Source organism: Aythya marila (genome assembly GCF_965140915.1).
Source record: "Aythya marila genome assembly, chromosome: Z".
In the NCBI taxonomy this organism is placed as follows: Eukaryota; Metazoa; Chordata; class Aves; order Anseriformes; family Anatidae; genus Aythya; species Aythya marila.
In genome coordinates this window covers 21,178,817-21,198,628 of record NC_139080.1, presented here as the reverse complement: position 1 = coordinate 21,198,628, position 19,812 = coordinate 21,178,817, and the positions used below count along the sequence as shown (strand labels likewise).

General features: G+C 38.8%; 1 protein-coding gene across 2 annotated transcripts in view; it reads right to left on the bottom strand.

Annotated features, from left to right (window-relative positions):
- Positions 1 to 471: 471 nt before the first annotated feature.
- Positions 472 to 19,812, bottom strand: part of ZSWIM6 (zinc finger SWIM-type containing 6) — a 112,629-nt gene continuing 93,288 nt past the window's right edge. For both annotated transcript variants that reach the window (XM_082783132.1, XM_082783133.1), the window contains 6 exons: positions 17,810 to 18,070; positions 14,367 to 14,502; positions 8,866 to 9,023; positions 8,162 to 8,325; positions 3,688 to 3,769; positions 472 to 1,343 (listed from right to left, as the gene is read on the bottom strand). In XM_082783132.1, the coding sequence (XP_082639258.1) occupies positions 481 to 1,343; positions 3,688 to 3,769; positions 8,162 to 8,325; positions 8,866 to 9,023; positions 14,367 to 14,502; positions 17,810 to 18,070 (1,664 nt within the window). In that variant the 3' untranslated portion in view covers positions 472 to 480. The remainder of the gene's footprint in view (positions 1,344 to 3,687; positions 3,770 to 8,161; positions 8,326 to 8,865; positions 9,024 to 14,366; positions 14,503 to 17,809; positions 18,071 to 19,812) is intronic.

Below are 19,812 nucleotides of genomic sequence, written 5' to 3'. Positions count from 1 at the left end.
CCACGTGGTCAGCCTTTTAACTATTAGTATTTCATTTGTTGGTTTGTTTAAATACGCTGAAATGTAAGGATGAGTTACAAAGGAGTAAAGCTGAATCCATTCGAGGTACTTATCACAGGATGGAGGTGTTTTGTTTGGTTTTTAAAGCCATTGCAATATATGTTTGTTTTTGAGGCTGTGAACGTATACAGAAAGAACAGGAGAGTGATGTGGGCTTTTGCCACTTGACAACATATACTCAGTGTAAACCAAACTTTTTTTAACCTCTCTCTCATACAAAACAGAAAAAAGGAAAAAAAAAATTAAACACACAAACTTTCACAACATGACAGTTTAGTTTGCAAACTCAATATAACTATACACATATAATACCGGTGTGGCTCTGTTTCTTTAAGTTAAAAAGGATACAAAGGCAGGCTCAAGTAAAAACAAACCACCCCTTCCCTCCCCCTCCCTCCCCCCCCCATTCACACATTTTCGTCAACCAAACCGCTCACGAACCAACATCATCAGTTTCTTTTTGCCTTTGTAGATTTGTTTTAGGTTGTCAATAAACTGTGTAAACTGGATGTGTCCATCATGAGCCATTAAGAAGGTCTCTCGGGCCTTGCTGAGGAACTCTATAAACTCACTATAGTGTCGAGGGCTGATGTGAGTGAGACGTGAATGAGTCGTATTAATGTAGGCTCCAATCGTAGCATCCAAGAGTTGCCTTAAAGGGGCTTTGTCCAGTGACATGAGCTTACCAGAGTTCCTCCTTCCATGAAGTCCCACCATGCCAGGAGTGGTCAAAGTACACCTACGCAAAATGTCTGACAGTACTGTTGCACATTTGACACTTTTGACCACCAGAGGTATTATAGCTGCTAGCTCATTTTTCCCAAGGGAGTGGCTGAGCGCACATGCCCACAGAACGTCATTAATGGCAGGGTGTGTGTCCTGATTGTAACTCAGGTTGAGATGCGTCATGGCCAAAGTGGCCAGCTTGTAGGCCCGCATGGGGTAACCACGGTGCTCCATGTATCGTGCTATAGTAAAAAGCTGCGAGTAGCTCATGCCGGTTGTAGCAGCATCTAGAACAATTTGGTAAGCGGTCTCAAAAGCTATGTGATCCTTTTCACATAATGTCAGTGCAGAGAGGGCACAGTTTTGAGGATCCTTCATGGCACACTGTAGGGCAAGCGTCCTAGCACTGCCGGCCAGCTTCTCCTGCTGATGGCAGTCCAGATGCAGACGGACGATGGTGCTGTTGGACATCACTGTTGTAGCAACAATACTAGTGGCTTCAGTTGGAGTGAAAAGTGTAAACCAGTTTTGCATGATGCTATCCAGTGCATAAACGCCTGGAAGAGAAAGAAAGGATTAGCCACAACTGATAAAACTTAGCTATACAGATGTTCAGCAAGAAATCACATTTTCAGCAAGGTCTAGGAGGTTACCGGTACATCCAAGGGGATGTGCCTCAGCAAGAAAGACCGGCCCATGTAACATGGCTGGAAAAGGACATTAAAACAAAGGCTACTGTGCAAACTCCGAGGCAATCACTGAAATGCAGAGAACAACAAAAAAAGCCTTCAAGATAAGCCTTAATTTCCTGGTGTGACAACTGTGCTGTTTTACTTGTATTTAAGACCATTTGGGTAACAAGTTCCGACTCATTTGGTCTCCTCACATCACTCAAAAGCAGCTTTTACTACATTAAACATTTTTAAATGGCAATTTTAACTCCTTTTCTCAATGTGCATCTCAAGGTACAGCGCACACACAAAAGAATGTGAAAACATGCTAAATGGCTCCATTTAGCATCTACACCATGGCATCTAATATTAAGTATGCCCTTAAAAAAAAAAAAAAAGAAAAAAAGGACATGAAAATCCTAATGCTCCCATCCTCTCCCAACAGGTTTTTCGATATATCTTGTATCATATTCATATGCACTTAAATATCAAGCTCTTTACTAGGGAAATACTTGGAGCAATATGTACTACTGGCTATTATCTGAAATAGGTATTTTCCTTAGAATCATTTTGTTCCTGGCGTGTGTGCGTGTTTGTTTGTTTGGCAGGGGGAGGAAGGGGGAATGGTGACTGATGGGTTCCATAAATTGAACCTTATAGCCAACTAGAGTGCTTTATTATTGCTAGAGGCAGTTTATGCACATCTGTGAGCCCACCTAAACCACACCCAGAGGTCCTCATTTTCTCTGTAGGACTCTGATGCTTCCTGCACGCCCCTTAACTCATGTGCAAAAATTCAGCATAGCCAGAGAATAAAAGATCTTCATTTATAAACAGATTCCTTGCTTTACCAACTTGATTAAGTCTCAAGAGTACTTTGCATGACATTATAGGTTCCTTATGGGATACCTCTATTAGAATATGTAAACTAATTTAAAGGAGTATTACAACCAGCATTTTATTTGCCAATATGAAACTGCACAAAATAATACCATGACACTAATATCTGTAAGATAACTTCAGTAATAATTATCATAGCAAAGATATAAAAACAATAAAACGAGCATTGCATGAAAATTTGCAGACAAGAAACGCTTTCTGGCTGAGGGCATACAAAGGCAAACTGTATTTTCCTAAGACACTGGCAACATGAATTTCCCAGTTAAGCATAAAGCAAAGAAACTAATTCAGAGAATAAGCATCAGCAATCTTATGAAGTTCTGAAATGAAGAAGTATCTACGAGACACAATCCAACCTGAACACATGAAAAAGGAGTAAATGCAGTAGGAAAGCATGCCTTCCAGAAATACCTCTACAGACAATTAAAACTGTTCCCTTTTCATATTATTTATGTTGTCCCTAATATCACAGCTGCTGATTTTTTATTATTTTATTTTTTTTTACAGTTAGTTTTTAATGCCCCCATATTCGCTTTTGGATTTTGTATCCTCATCTTGCACATGGTAATCTGGAATATAGAAGCTAAGGGATGTCTCATCAACACAAAGAAGTGAAAATAATATCCTGCTGCGTGTACTAATATTCCACTGCTGTCCTCCTCTGAATATGAGGTGGATTCTGCTCCCACCTTTTTTTACCTTGCACATTTAAACAAGAGGTACATTACTATTTGGTTTGCTTTCCAGTGCTGAGCAAAGGGTTGCACAATGTCATGACCACGTAACACTCTAAGCTTGGATTTATCCAGGGTCCCAAAAAAATAAAAATAAGAAAATGAGGATCTCTTCCCACAGAGTGGGAAGCATTGTCAGCATTTCATTCATCTGTTTTCTTTTTCCTCCTCTCCACAGCTGACCAGATAACTATCTCTCCTGCACCCCAAACTTGGCCTTTCAGAGAAAGCAAAGTTGAAACACGGTGCAGCAGCCCGTAACAATGAGCCTCTTCTCTGCTGCAACCTCAAACCCGGAGAGAGCATGCAAGGAAGAAGGGGAAACCTTGGATATCTCCCAGGAGGTAATACATCCCTCTATCTTGTGGAGGGAACAAGTCACACTGCATTACTCAACTGTTGTCTCACTTGGCCTGTGCCTATTCTATCATGTGCTATAGAAAAACACTCAATAAACATCTTCTACATGAAAGAATTTTATAGATCAAGAAAAGTGTGAGACATTTCCAGAGGCTAGGCATTGACAAGCAGGATCAATCCATCTAAGATTAACTGATGAAAAGGCAGGAGCCCTTGAGTAGTATCTCAGAACATACCTACTTCTGTTGCACATGTTACCAACCACCTCACCATTTCCCGCCGTCGCCAATTCAGTGTTGACAGTGTCATCCGCATCACCTATTAAAACAACACAAATTAATCCTATTGCAAAACCAAGACAATATACCAAAAAATAGGTATTTAAGTTATTCAGATACATTGTGATTCAAAACGGCAGACTCTTGCCCTTTTCACTGTTACCTCTTTTCAACTGGTATGTCAAAAGATTTGAAAAATACTGCTCAGCTACTTTAGAAGGGCATGCAGAGAGTAATTCCAACTGCAGGTCTTTCAAGTCTAAATGAGAGACTGTTATACTAGGGAAGAACAAAAACAAAACAAAGCCTAATCAATTACTAATGATTCAAATGAAATTCTGTTGTGCCTCTTCCCTCTATGAAAGGTAGTCTTTAAAGTGGAAACATGTCCACTCTTGTTGGACAAACTAACCCATCCAATTTTCCCTTACATGTGCGTTTCTTTTCATTGACTTCAACAATACAGACAGCACCTAAGGCTCTACTGAGATTCAACTGCCTGCTACTTCTACAGTGATACACGTATACTTCCAAATATATTGAGATATTACTAAAACTCTCATAGGGATGACTTCTCTACCTGAGTGGTATACCCTGTGAAGAAATCCCATCATAAAACCATCAGAAACACAGAAAAAGGAGATTTTAAAGCTTTGATTGTAGTGCCCATGTTTTATACCACTTGCAGTTACTGCCTAGGTTGCTTTTCAAAATGTGTGCAAATACTTTTATTCAGAAAAAAAATAATGCACTGCACAGAGAGAAAGCTTGCTTCAGCTAATTGAACAGTCCCCATAGACTTCAGTCAAGAAAGTAGCAGCTTTCCCCTTACAACATCAGTGATGATACCATGGCATTACTACTTGTAGCAATGAAATAAAAAGCATAGTAGGTCAATCATAAAGCTCTCAGCAACGAACTATACATATTAAAGTCATAAAATACACTCACTAAACAGATTGGAGTCAGCAGCACTTGCAAGAGGGTTCTCAATTCTTTGCCCTCACAATACTAAAGTGATTTCAAAGTGGCATGTAGCCCTCTGTCATACCAGCTACTCCTGTCACCTCTTTTAGTCCTCAGCTGTAGAGAGGATAATTAAGAATATGGAAAGCCTATTGAGGAGCATGAAATAACAGAAAATCTTTAAGAAGTGTGGTTATAAGCAACCACCAGTGATGCCACACTAGCCCCTAAGCATTCGTAGCTTGGGAGCTTGGTAACTGGTTGTTTTGTAAGAAATTTGTTGGCTTTGTTGGCCTCAAACACTGCGATATCAGTTTGACTGAACAGTAATCTAAACGCTAGAGCAGAGAATAGCATTTTAAAACAAAGCAAACTGATCCGTAAGGACCAACTCAACATGGTTTTAAATATGAAAATATAGCTAATATAGAGCATGGAAACACCCATTTGATTAAACTATTTCTGGAAGAAGAAGAGGAATCTGCAAGTCAAATGACTCAGGAGTGCCATAATGTCCTATTCTTTCTATCAAAGAGAATGAATCTAGGTGACTTCCTTTACTTATGTGCACAAAATTAAAGGGTAATGCTCTTCCAACATTCAAGATGAATTTTCAGCTTCCCCCCAACTAGAGCGAATCCAAGAACAAGAGAGCTTTATGGACTGAATTCTGCTATTGATGGATGAAGGAAAAAGGTTTAAAAAGGGTATGTATGATGACTTCTCTGAAAGCCTTCTCTGATGACTTTCCTCTCTGCGGTGGTCTGTACACAGATTAGTCTCAAGAGTCTTCCATAAGCACAGTGGGCATAATAACAACTCTGGTGTAGACAGTCCTAACTTAAGAGCAAAGCACAGTATTATATCTAGTTCCTTGACCCAGAAAAGTTTGATTTGAACTGTTTTGGAATCAGGTCGTTTTAATTTGATTAAACTGATGAGAACAGTATGAGAGGGGGCCCTTACTGATGATTTTAAACAAACAAAAAAACACAAGGATTTCAAATAAAGCATGTATTGATGTCTTGATCAAGGAGGAGCTGAAATTAATTTATACCATAATGCATGTATCCAAAGAACTATCTCACTTATGTTCTTCTTGACACACCTCTTCTTAAAAAAAAAAAAAAAAAAAAAAAAAAGTTTCAGATCTGTCCAAGACCGACGCTATCAATTGAAGAGAGCTTCTCAACAGGTCAATGAATCTGGAAATGACATGAGACCTCTGTGGATCACATAGCTTGTCTGAAAGCTAATGTCTCTCCACTGGGAATAAACCTGACTTTGTCCTGGTAGATTTTTTAAAGTTTCTTACTCTAGAAGAATGGAAGATCACAGAATCATAGAATGGCCTGGGCTGAAAGGGACCATTCTCTAATTCTATGGGATCCTAATCTAAGGGATCTAATTCCAACCCCCTCCCAAGGGAGAGGACACCACCCACTAAATAGCTCAGGGCCTCACCTAATCTGGTCTTGAACACCTCCAGGGATGGAGCATCCACACTATGGATGGAAGATCTCACTACCCATAAGGGATGCAAGAAACGGTCAGCCATTAGCTTCCACAGCAGGGCCAAATCCCTTTACCATACACATTGAAAGGTTTATATACTTATTTATAGGCTTTAAAGGAAAGGACACCACTTTCTAAATATGCATCGAATGATCACCTGCACTAATTTGCTCAGCAGTTCTGCCAGCAGCACGTGTCTGCATGTGTGCAGTAATACTTGCATGGAAGTACCATACAATAAGCAAGTATGGGAATATGTTTCTCCCGCTATTGCAGATCTTACACCATCTGTGCCAGTAAGGTTCTGTAGGATAGAATACACCTGGAGTTTTGTGCCCATTTACCCATGCTGATGACCTCTTTCCACAACTAGTTTAAACATCTTCCCTCTGAGTCACAGAACATGTGCTGACAGTGGAAATAGGGAGAAAGAACCCAGGAATCCATACATTACTCCTCAGTTTAGAACAATCTAAGAGGCTTTTCTGTCACAGAAATCCCAGTGAACGTTATGAAATTGTTGATATCACCTTGGAACAAAACAGTGGACAATTTCTACTCCAGTTTATCCCAAGCTCTGGATTTAGGAAGAATCACAGAATCATACGATATCCTGAGTTGGAAGAGACCACCCAAAATCAGACCAGATGTCTGAGAGCACAGTCCAAACGCTTCTTGAACTCTGGCAGCTCGCTGCCATGACCTGTTCCCTGTGCAGCCTGTTCCAATACCTGCCCACCCTCCCAGTGAAGAACCTTTTCATAGGAAGTGCAAGTTTATGATTTTTTTTTTTCACTAAATCTCACTGAAGACATTCTGATGACACAACCAACCACACAGGGGTATCCATAAATAAAGCGGAATCCAAAGTGATTCCTCTAAATGATACTTGGTGAATGGTTGAGGTGACTCACAGGTCAAACAAAGATCTTTCTCTTTCAGGTAAACAAACATTTCAAGTAAAAACCTACCAAGATGCAAAACAAGAAGCTGTTTTCCACAGCAACCTTAAAAATAAGAAAGGCTAAGAAAGCATACAGAATCTCAGCTTTCTGGTTAATGACTTTAGCTTCTAAAAGTCTAGAATAGGCAAATACTACCTTCCTTGGGCATGAAAGGCAACTGGGATACAATTTCCTTTCCCCAGAATTCTTTGGAGCTTTGTTTACTGAAGCAAAGTAATAAGTGGTTTCCTGATCTTTGCATGTTGTTTTGAAGAACTCCCTGAAGAGTGATGAAGAGATTTATTTTTGATGAAATGAACTGTGTAAACTCCAAGATTCATCACAGTGTACGGCAATACCACTCCAGATACCTAAAGCTTGCTGTCTCATTTTAGCTTGTAAAGTCTCTCCTAAGAGCCTTAAAACTGAACTGAGGCTCTTGTACACTTCCAGCTGAGTCTAATGCAGATGGCCATCTCAAAGTATGTGGAGTGCATTTTGATGAAGAAAGTGAGAGGGCTACTGTTAGCACAATCTGCCTTAGAATCAGGACACTGTGATTGACCTTGGGTTTCTGTGCTAATTCAGCAAGCACCTACTAAATCTTATTTGGGGAAAAAAAGGCAGGGAAGAATGGGAAGAATAGTAAGAAGCCCCTCGAGGCCATGCAAAAGATCTAGTGCATTTTTTAACAGCAGAATACTTTTGCTTTCTGATCACCCCAGCATAAACTCCTGACCTCACTGCATGAGTCTTCTCTTACCCCTAACAGAAGAATGCCCTGCAGCCAGCCACTTCCATCTCTTTCCACTCAAATGGCACAAAGAGGCTGAGAAGACCTTTGCTCTATGTTTGCTGGTCAATGGTGCTTCACATTAGCAAACAAAATCTAAAACCTCCAGACAGAGCACAAGACAGTATGGCTTTCAGTGACTCAAATGGCTGTGCCACCAACACAGGGCCAAATCCCTGTCTTCTGCTATAGTAATAATGAACAAGAGAAATACCTGAAGGCCCAACTCCAGTGAAACTTTCAGAAGAGTGATGTCTGGCAAGCTGTCCATGAGTGTTGCTATTTTAAATGCATCCTGGGCGAGTTTGAAGATGTGTGATGAAGAGTGAATATTTTTTTGTATGGATTCTAACACTGTTTCCAGCCTCCGAACATCACCTGCAAAATGTAAACAGAATCAGCAAAACAGAACAAGTTCCCAGAACATCAAGAGATCCATTATAATTGAGCTTGCCATTGCTGCAGGAACAGCATGATGATTCAGTCGTATGTATTTTGTTTTTATAAACATTCCTTAATTAAATCACATATGAACAAAAGATACAAGGGAGCACAAACTCTTTTAGTGCCTGATGGTGTTAGTGTAGCACATACCAAAAAGTCATCCCAATTTGTGAATTTAGAAGTGACTTGTCCACTCCTGGGTCTCACAGTCTACATAATGTGTCGGAAGAACAAGAAGCTGTCTCCTCAGCCTTAAAACAAGCCCATCTGGCTACCATCTAGCTAGTTTAACTACTTTGCTAGAAGATTAAGTGACAAGTTTAAGTCAGTTCAGCTAGTTGTTCCCATTTTGAGCTCCTGACAGAGTGTAATTTGGACTCCTAAACACAACTTTAAACACAATTTTAAATCTGTTTACTTCATGTAATATTAAAAGCATACATTTAGTTGCGTACGTAACTGACAGTACTGTACCTTTGGCTGCTGTTAGCATGGTCGATGCCAGCTCACACTGCTGGGATTCAATGTGACTTAGGGTGAACCAGCGGGGATACCGGTTTGGAACAACTGACGCAATGTGGTGTGGGCGGGACATGTCTCCTGAAGGAGCTGTAGATTCCAATACTAGCAACCTGAAATAAGGAAGAAATTCTCTTTCATTAAATCATTATTACATTAGGTTGCTCATCAGCAAAACTGAAGCCACAAGAACATTTGACCTTATTTCTGAAATGTACCTGTCTGGGTATAAAAAGATACTGAAAAGTCACTTTTCTTGGGGAAATCTGAAAAGACCAAATTTGGCAAATTTGCTTTTACGAGCAGGCATCTGCAGGAATTCACAGGACAATTAAGCCATCCATTAGTCTAGACAACCAAGATTTTCTGCACCATCCACAAACCTAAAACGTTTCAGTCTTTGAAACACAGACGTCAAGAAGGAAAATTGTTCACCATCATACTCCAGAATACATATAAATATTTTCCTATATTACTGCATGCACAACTGCAACTTTCTTCACTTGCAAATGATTAGCAAAGTAAGGGAGACGGGCATTCAAGAAGGGCATTTCAGTGTTCAACTATGATCTCCTTTTTAAAAGTCCTTAAACTTTAGCCTACCAGTCTTGAATAATGTTCCATATTCTAATGTTAGTGTCCTGAACAGCAGTGATGGGGAAAATTGCCTTTAGAGTTACTTTTCAGGCTCCACTTTCTAATACTGAAGAAAGAATTTGAGTACGTATCAATCTACAGTCTTATCCACCAATGAGTACTTGCACTTAGAAAACTCAGATTATTGTTGTTGACTACTGTGACAGAGGTGATGGCTAGTAACAGAGACTCAACTGATGGCCCTTCTTCCACCCAAAATCAATGTAGTAGATATAACATAAATGCCAACAGAAAAAACAGAAGTGCTTGAATGAAAATAGGCATTTATATTCAAGACAGTTAAGCACAGTTTCAGGACACAAAAGGTTATTGAGACATCAAATGATAGTAACAGATAATACCCAGAAGTAAAACCTTTCCAACCATCAGTTTCTTGATTAGGATTAAGATCCGCATTTTCTGGCATTTACAACACTATAGCAAGTTACAGTTCAAAAAAGTGAACTTATTTGTTACTGTGCTGCTATACTTAAGGCTTCCTAATGACTCACACCTGTAACATGCCAACTGTTCCTTGTCTAAGATTGTCCTATTTCTTGTTATCCAATAAAGCAAGAAGGAACATCTTTGTGTGTCTGAACATATTTAAGCCTCAGTGCAGCATCCTCTACAAACAGTTTCTTGAAATTCCGAACTACTTCATAAGTACTGTCAGATAAGTCAATTTTGGAACATCCACCTCTACTGTGAAGAATTTTACAGACAAAGGAAATGCCCTTATAGAGTAAGATGCAGAATAGCAAGAGTTATGAAACCCTACTTAAGGATATACAACAGCTCATATGGACATAGCCAAGCTAGGTCTAAGTTAACTACCTCAAATGCTGGTACAAATGAAACAGTGTCTGACTTCTCTGCGAAGTTTTCTGAAGGCCATTTGGATTCTCTCAGCAGGGTCAACTCTAACATGACCAGCAGCTAGGCTAGTTCACTTCTACAGGAGCTGTAGGCTAAGGTATTTCTGCAGAACAGATACATTTTTAAGCTATTCTATTTCATTTACACATATCCTGTACAATTACTTATCAAATATCTAATGTTCTCTTGGGGGACACACACACCTTACTCCAAACTTCCACTTGAGCAAACTATTCAGTTCCATGATCTGATGGATGTACTGGTTTAGGACTTCAAAAATTTATTTGCCCTGTGTCACTAACTCATGCTTCTGTTTCTACCCTCTTTCACATGTAAGAGATTTTCTAATAGGAATGCATCTGGAAAGACAAAGGGAATTTGATAAATACTGAATAATTTTAAAAATCCAATGCATTGTGATTTTCTGTGACAGAAATATTGTTTATGAAATAAACATATTACAATTTTCTGCACTCAAATAAATACCTAAGTTCTTTCTGAAACCAGAGTGTATGACGCTTTCATTTCGCAGTACAAACAGGGACCTTAAGATAAAAGTGTTAAGGTATCTGCAACAGGTCCACCATTTTTCTCTAGGTTCCTGAGGCATATGAGAGTATCTTTAAGAACTCACTAAGAAAGGTCATTTTGAATATATGTCAGGGTATTTAGCAGACACATATAAATACAGCACACCACATAAATAACCATCAGTGAGTTACATTACGATTTTCAGACACATGTATGTGCATGCTAGTATGAAAAAATACAGATTAACCAACTGCCCCTTTGATTTTTATCAAGTCAAATCTCTTTCCTAGTACCACTGAGGCATCTTTTTACGTAGCTTTGTGTGTGTAAAAATAAAATATGTGTAAATTCTTTAGCTGATTTTTTCCATACACAGAGAGGGGGGGAAAAAAGATGTATTATTAAATGGTTTCAATAAACAGGAAAAATTCCAACTACAAAATGCAAAAGGGATTATTAGGTTATGAGTAACAGTAAATAGACAAAGAACATGAAAGGAAGAGGCTGTTTGGGGAAATCTTTTGTCACTCTGAATTTCATTGCCAGTTTCTATGTTCCTTCACTGTGAAAAGGAAATGCTGTTGTGAATCGGTGGCTTTCATGCAATTTTGGCAAGATTAGGGAACATCAGAACAAGCACAAGCCACAGCAGATTTAGCATGCTTCTTTTTTTTTTTTTTTTTTTCCCCTCCCCTTTCAAACATCAGTTATTTTGCTAGGTCTTAGCAAGGCTACCTTGTGATTAAACATCACCATTAAAGCCTGGATCCCAAACCCTGGGTGAATTTAAGGCTTAACAACGGATCAGTCAAACTAAGCCAAATGTTCAGATTCCAAGTGAGCAGTCAACTAGGTCACTGCAGATCCACATTTTTCAAGGCTCTGCTCTATATGTTATGGTGCTGCAAGAAGAGAACTGCAGACAGAAGTGACCATCAAGGACAGCACACTCAATCCTTGCAAATCTGAGGTGCATGGTAGGCATTACAGTCTCAGCTTCTATTGGTTTCATACTGTGTGTTCCACACACTAAAAGAAGATAAAAAAAATAAAAAATGAAGCACAAACAGATGACACTGAATACAGACAGGCAAAAACTCCAGAGCTACTGTCATGGGTCAATGATTCATGTAGACTTGAGCGTAGACTGACACTAAATACTTTTATGTGTGGAAAGCAATTAGCTATGGTTTTGAAAAGTTAACTTCGTTGAAAAAATGTTGAAGAAAGAAATATGTTCTGCTTCAAAAAGCATAAGCAGCTGTATAAATTCCTATGCAGCACCTTTACCCATTTCCAGGTGAGATTTTTGTCTGTGACATTGCCATTTCCTCTTTGCCATGGAGGAAAAGATGCTCAAATTTCTCTCTTTTGATCCTTTCCACCTCACAACTATAAACAAACATTCAGCCTACAGGTTTGCTCTCTTCTCCCCCTCAAGGCAACATTAAGTCATTTTTTCCTTTGCTTTTATCAGGAGTTCTTTGTAACATGAAATACCACTTTGGTGTGAATGGGAAGAGTAACCAACCTTCTTAAAGGTTTTTGAGAAGTACTGAAGAATGCAGACAGACATGGAATAGAAAGTGTCTGTATCTGCCATTGGCACAGTTCAAGATGGGAGTCTACATTTCTGAAGACTGTCAAATAATAAAATGCAGAAAGATTGACTATTGTCTAGGACTGAATTCTCATCAGCCTTACAAGGTGATACCAGAAAGGATATGGAGAACAGGCCCCATTTTGCTGATGTCTCCTGTGATTTCACCAGATTGAAACAAACAGGCAGATCTTTCCGATACTGGGAAACAACTTCAGCTGAGCTGATAACTTCATGCCAAAAAAAAAGCCTGGAGCTCCCAAAGACTAAGTGGAGATTTCATCATATTTCAGCATCTTGCTTGTTTTCCCAGCAGAGAAAGGAAGCTTCCAGAGAAGTTTTCAATTATGATTTGTTTCTGAGGAAAGCCCAAGTCCTTGTTCAAGAGGAATGGCATGTTGCTGTCATGTTCACTGAAGCATCCGGTGTGCTATGCAAAGTACTTCTATTCCAACCTCTCAATGTATCTTAGATTAAAGAAGAAAACCCCACACAAACAAATATATGAGAAACATTTTAAGATAATGACTGGAAACAAAGACACAAGTCTATTTAAAAAAAAAAAAAAAGACCAACTTTTCTCTTTTTAATACACATCTTATGCTAACTTGCTGATCTGATATAACCAGGATTATTGATGCACTTAACTTGTAATGATAGAAAAGGGGTATACCTAGCTGACCCAGGCAGCTCTGAACGTAATGTTTGAATGTTCTCAACAGTTTGTAAATAATTCATTTTTGTTTTCTTAATCTAGCTCCTGAATTTCTCGCGTTTAGTCCTTTGAACACACAACTGTTTTTTCCCTGTTTAGCATTCTGCAGAAACACTACAAAAAATACGTATCTTCAGGCCACTAGGATATAAACTGTCTGATGAAGCTGTATACTACTTATGTTGATAGCGTGTCTTTCAATCACTGTGCAATCATTCCTGATAATAATGACCATGAAAACCCAACACGTGTCTCTAGTTGGGTACCTGATTGCTCCTATTCTTTGTAAACCACCATTTACTACAAGTTCTTGATAGCAACCAAGCAATCCAGACGAGGCCTGCACTGTAGGAGGACAACACAGATTTTTCACTGATCATTTAGGCCACTGAAACTTCCTTCACAACTCTTCTTAGCCACCATTAGCAATCTGGCCTGCCCTGAGTTTAAGCCAACACACACTGAGCACTCCCCAAGAAACATCTTTCTCCCAATTACTGAAGACAAATGAGATGCAAGTCACACATTTTGTTGTCATATGACATACTCCATTTAAATCCCAGTGTTCACCCAGAAGCGTGCAAGACTGCTTAGTTGTGAAGCACAAGAAAAAAACACAGGCTCAGACCACACCATATGGTTTCAAATCTACTATTGAGAGCTAATTTATAAAGATGACTGGTGGAACAAATAGTCCTACAGAACAGGCTAAGCAGCAGACTTAGACACTGACACTGCTGGTAGGATGTCTCTTTCCTTATTTCCTCACCACTACTACCATCACGTGCACACAAACCCATGGGTGAGGACACGTGCTGGAGCTACCACTGCTGAACACAAAACCACATAGGGGTGGTATACCAGAGGGGTATTCTAGAACAAAAGATTGTAACAAAGAATGCTGTTTTACGGTTGCAGGTAAACACTAACTGTACATTTATAGATGATTATACTGTAGTTATTACAAACATCACTTGCGTTTAGACATGACAAAACCAAAGTTCTTTCCTCTTAAAGGGTCTTTATCAAGCTTTCCCCCCCACCCTTTTCTCAACTGCTACTTGTGGTGTTTCTAGATGATTTGTGAATACATACCGCATGGCTCTCAGTGCAGTTTTGTATGCCAATTCAGCATCATGAGGTAGGAGAGAGGTGAAAAGATACTTGGCAAATGTGTGCATTGGAACGCTCTCTCGATGGATGACTTCACCTAAACCACTATATGGTCCAGCTGTAGGAAAGAGAAAGAGAACATCCATCTTTACAGATTGTTAAAACACCAATTCTGCACCTTCAAAACCACTAGCTATATCCTGAGTTAGAACTGGAATTCAGAGACAGAGTTTGCTGTACAAAAGTTAAAAACTGCACTGATATTTTTTGTGAATCATACTCTACATGTACCATATATAAACGATATATTACAAATGCATTACATACTATATATTATTTGAGAAAATGAGACAGACTGCAAATTGCATAGTATTAAGCATGCTACCAGTGCACATTCAAACGACAGAATGGTTCCAGCACGTTATGGGGCTCATTCCACAAGTTTATGGTATACAAAAGTCAAAGGTGTTAAAACCAGTTTTGCCTCCATATAGTTTTGTTATGCATACAATTCCCTATGCACCCACTGCTGGTGCATGATTTCTTTCTCAAAATTCATTGTGGGAAAAAAAAAAAAGTGTAGTGACAGTGGAAAAGTGCATATCTTTGATTGAAGTTTCATGGCCAATCACTATAGCAGCACTTGATCCCTATTAATGTCTCACGCGACATTAAGTATTTAAATAACCCTTGGATATGGACTTTGTCTCCAGAGAAGACTAGGTCAGACTTTATACCAAAGCTCGTTTTGCTAGTCTGTTACATCCCATGATCTTAAAAATTTTATTTGCTTTGGGAAACTATCCCAATTGCTAGGACAATGGATTTCATACACACTCAGTGCAGTCATTGCAGTATTTCAAATTCATAACAGTGGTGTCAGGATTGACAGCAGAAATGACAATTTAGAAGAAAATTGAAATTCAACTATTTTCTTGCTGAGTTCTGAATGTTCACAGTGACTATGAATCCCATTTTTACATTTTCCCTGCAACCCTGAGGCTGTTATTCCTGTTAACAGGAACACTGTGTTAAGCAGCTTTTGACTTCAGCAGCTAGAATAAAATGCTGCAAGATATAGAATAAGAATCATACATTAAGTATTATTGGGCAATTACAGCACAGATACCAGCCAGCAGTCCTAGGAGTTACTGCGGGAGAAGCGGATTTTACTTCTTCCTGCAGTTTTCAGCCCACCACACCTGAATGGACAATGACTGGGTGAGCACATTTCTCCACTGCAGAGTCACACGTCCTTTAAACAGTGTCCAGCAGCAATTCAGACTAACATGATTGGCCCTACATTGAAGCAGATGAGGATGTGCACAATTTACGCAGCAGCCACTTCTGCTGCAGAGGAGGATGAACTCCACGAGATGGAGGTGGTAACAGCTAAGAGCAGCACAGCTGTTTCAGCAATGTTCTTCTGACTGGCACTTTAGCACAACACACAAAGATAAAAATCACTAGGCATGGAAAAAAATCTGAGCTCCATAGGTGGGCATTTGTGAAGACTGGGACTGATTAAAATGGAAATGGCAAGATTTAGTAGGTGACACAGTGTGCCTCATATAATCATTTTAAGTGAAGTTGAAAGCCATTGAAAACTAGCTAGCATTGCTTCAACAAAACAAACCATTTCGTGTACATTTGCCAATTGGTGGTCAGTCAGAAACTCAGTTAGGACATGAGGAATACATGACAAAGCATTTATTTGAAAATATATTCTGCCATTGACTTTGCAAACAAAAACTTAACATTAACTTAACGCGCAAAAAAAAAAAAAAACAGTTCTTGCAACACAGTCTTAACATTCTGCTTTCCCACACACCAAATGTTAGCTACATACAGCAAGCATTAATCTGCATTAACATAGAAATCAGCTTAATATTGGATTAAGCTTTCTTCATTATGTCCACAAGACTTTAACTATAAAAACACAATTGATATGATTACGATCTTCAATCACAGCACAGCATTTCCTCCATGTGAGGTGACAGTTTCTGACTAACCTGGTGTAAGATGAAGCTATTGCAGGAAAGCTAAATTTTTCAGCAAACAGTAATGCAAGACCCTCTTTGTACACTGCTCAACACAATTTCATTGGTAGTTATTTTAGCAGATTTTTTTATTTCTTTTTTTGCTACGATCACTTATTTACTACTCTAAAATGACAAAGTATCAGTGATCAAAGTAGTAAACCAGAATTATGAGAGGACATTTGAGAGAAATGCTGCCTTTTCCTCATGAAGCATCCTTAACAGTATGGAGATGCAGCAAATTGATTTTATAATCCATAGGATCCCTGTCTTGTGGTTGCTAATAGCTGGATCCAGTGAGCAGCTGCTCTTGTCCAAAGGCCATAAAGCAGCAGTATAGCCATACCATAATGGAAACTCTCTCTATGGTGCAGCTTCTCTGCAGTTTCAAATGGCATCATCAGCAGGTACCAAAGTCTTTAAGGATCTGGGCATACTGTGTCTTTTCCATTAAAGGAGAAGTTTTAAAAGACAAATGTCTCACAGAAAGAAAACAAAACCTGACTGCTGTGTAACAGTCTTGCAACACACCTAGAGCAATATTCCTGCCATCCCTTGAGCGGGCACTCAAAACTTGGGCCTTACCTTCAGCTAATTAGTTCCTTTAAAGTTTCTTCTTCCATTTAAAAAAAAAAAAAGGCAAGAAAGACAACCTCAGAACCCATGAGGCTACTTTCTAAACATGAGGCTAAGTGGTATGTTAAGCCTTTTTAAAAGCTAAAGGCAAAGGCATGCAATTTTTTCCCTGAAGATTCTATTGCAATCCACCACAATTCCCAAACAGAAAATTTCCTTAGTCGCAGTTTAGTCACATGATCAGGCCTTAAGCCTCAATATTTGAACACATATTCTAATTTTCATGTATGATTGAAATTCCAGAGGGAATTCATTTCCTAGTTGCTACAAATAAAATGTTATACTTCTGTCCCAACAATTTTAAGTCAATTTTCTAAGCTTTTCACTTGGGAAAAGAGGTAAAAATCGTCATGCATTTACAAAGCTGACAGTCCTTTTTCAGGATGCAAGCGACCTTTAGAATTCTGCTACCTGAGAACTGCTGATAACTGATGTCTATAAGACTAAATTGTGAGTCTGGGCTGTATAATTAGGATATGGAGATTACAACAAGTAACAGATCTAAAAAACAAATTGCAATAAAAATTAAAATTGAAGGCTCATAAGTCAGCAGATATCTCATCTCTACAGTCATGGTATTATTTCACATATGCTCGATTTTCATATGAGACTGAAAACAACATTTTGCTGGAGTTCTACATCAAAAAATGTCTTAAGTATGTAAGGTCAGTTTCCAAAGGAATACTAGTTCTGTGGGCTTCTATACGTGTAGACAGTTTAAAGAGGCACTTAGCATCTATATTGAGCTACCTTCTAATAGGAAGACTGCTTGTTTTCGAAAAATCTTCACCAGAGTATCATCCAATTCAATTTCCTGTAGCTTAGAAATGAGCTGCTCCTCATTTCGACAAACCTTCTCTTGTGCATACAAGCCATCTGGCATTATTCGTTGCTGTCCCAGCCCTATCAATGCTACTTCCACGGCCAGCGTTAAATAAGATTCCCCTTCTTCTAAGAACTTGTGTGCAGGCAGGTGCTGGTACTCCAGAGATTTGCACTGCCCCATGTTCTCTGTAAAGGGTGAAACAAAGAACAGCACATCAGTAAGCCATTCTAATCCATAATCTGCTTATATTGCCACATTTACAAATGCTACCTCTGTCAGTATTTATTTGTTTAAATGATTTAAATTACTTAGCTTGATTTCAAGATCCAAAGATCCAATGTAAACTACCTGATCCAATTTCACAAGGGAGAAATACACAAAACAATTAGGTTTCAAAAAATAACCACTCAAGTGAAAATAAAAGTGTTTGTCTTTAAACTGTATGACTTGGAGAAAGACAGGTTTTCTCCAGCTTTGTGTTAACATGACCAAAATTGGAAGATGCATTTCAATTTTTTAATTTTTTTCCCCCCATTCATTTCTGCATCTCCTTAAAGCCTCAATGTTGTGTAAGTGGAAAGGGAAGGCATTTATACCTCTGCATAGATTTCAGATGAGGTTATTAGGATTGTGCAAGGGCAGTAGGCATGATAACTTCACAACTTTTTAATTATTCAGTGTTTGCTGGAGCTCTTTTCAGGATTTTGCATTATATGTTACAGTTGTATTTATGATAAACATATATAGTGTATCTAAATCTTAATGACATAACAATTCTTAGTTCTAGTAAAGATTGACTGTAAATTTCATACAGACCAAACCATAAATTGCTTTAAAGAGTACTACCAGTTCATTTGCTACTTCACAGATATACCATAGACAAAACGCTATTCCAACCTCTAGCAGTTAACAGTCCTAGTAGAGAACAAAACATTACAATGGAGAGATGTAAGGAGATGGGCAACTGCAGAATATGAGAAGGCAGAACACATACACGTGTGTAAGGGGAAGTTACTTTTCAACACATAATACTTTTATTTTGTGGGTTATTGGGGTTTTTTGTTTTGTTGGCAGGGTTTTGTTTTGTGGTGGCATTTTGGTAATTGCAAATAATCTGATTTCTGATTTCTTTTAATTAAAAGTTCTTCCAGAATATGTGGTTATGGGTTTAGAAGTTTACTGAAGAAAATCTAATTGAATACAATGAGTTTAGAGACAAAGATCCAAGAAGATTGGAAATTGGGAACGTGCATGTAAAAGAGTTGTAGAGGGATGGGGTGCACACAAACTACTGCAGACATGGAAACAGACTAAGAATGAAGAATGCATCACTTAAGCTCCTGGGAAGCAAATATTGAAATTAAAATGGGCACACACAACCTGACTGAAAACATGCATAAATTCTGCAACACTACTTTCCAATTAACATTCTTTGTAGACTGTGTATGTTACCATTTTTAAGTGTGTTGTCATTCACTTGAAGTATTATGTGCATGTGTAACTAAGAAGTCCATTAAAACCCTGGGCTGTATTAGGAAAAGGGTTGCCAGCAGGTTAAAGAAGTGGATCCTTCCTCTCTATAGCACTGGTGAGAGGCATATAGAGTGCTTTGCCCAGTTCAGGGCTACCCCATGCACAGACATACTGGAGCAAATATAGTGAGGGGCTACAAAGATGATTAAGGGAGTGGAGCATCTCTCATACAATCAGAGACTGAAACAGCTGGGGCTGTTTGACCTGGAAAAGGGAAGGCTCAGGAGGATCTTACCAATGTATATAAATATATGACAGGAGAATGTAAAGAAGATACAGTCAGACTCTCCTCAGTGGTAGCCTGTGACAGGACTAGAGGCAATGGGCACGGATTGAAATGCAATGTTCCATCTGAGCATAAGAAAACATTTTTTTTTTACTGTGAAGGTTGTTG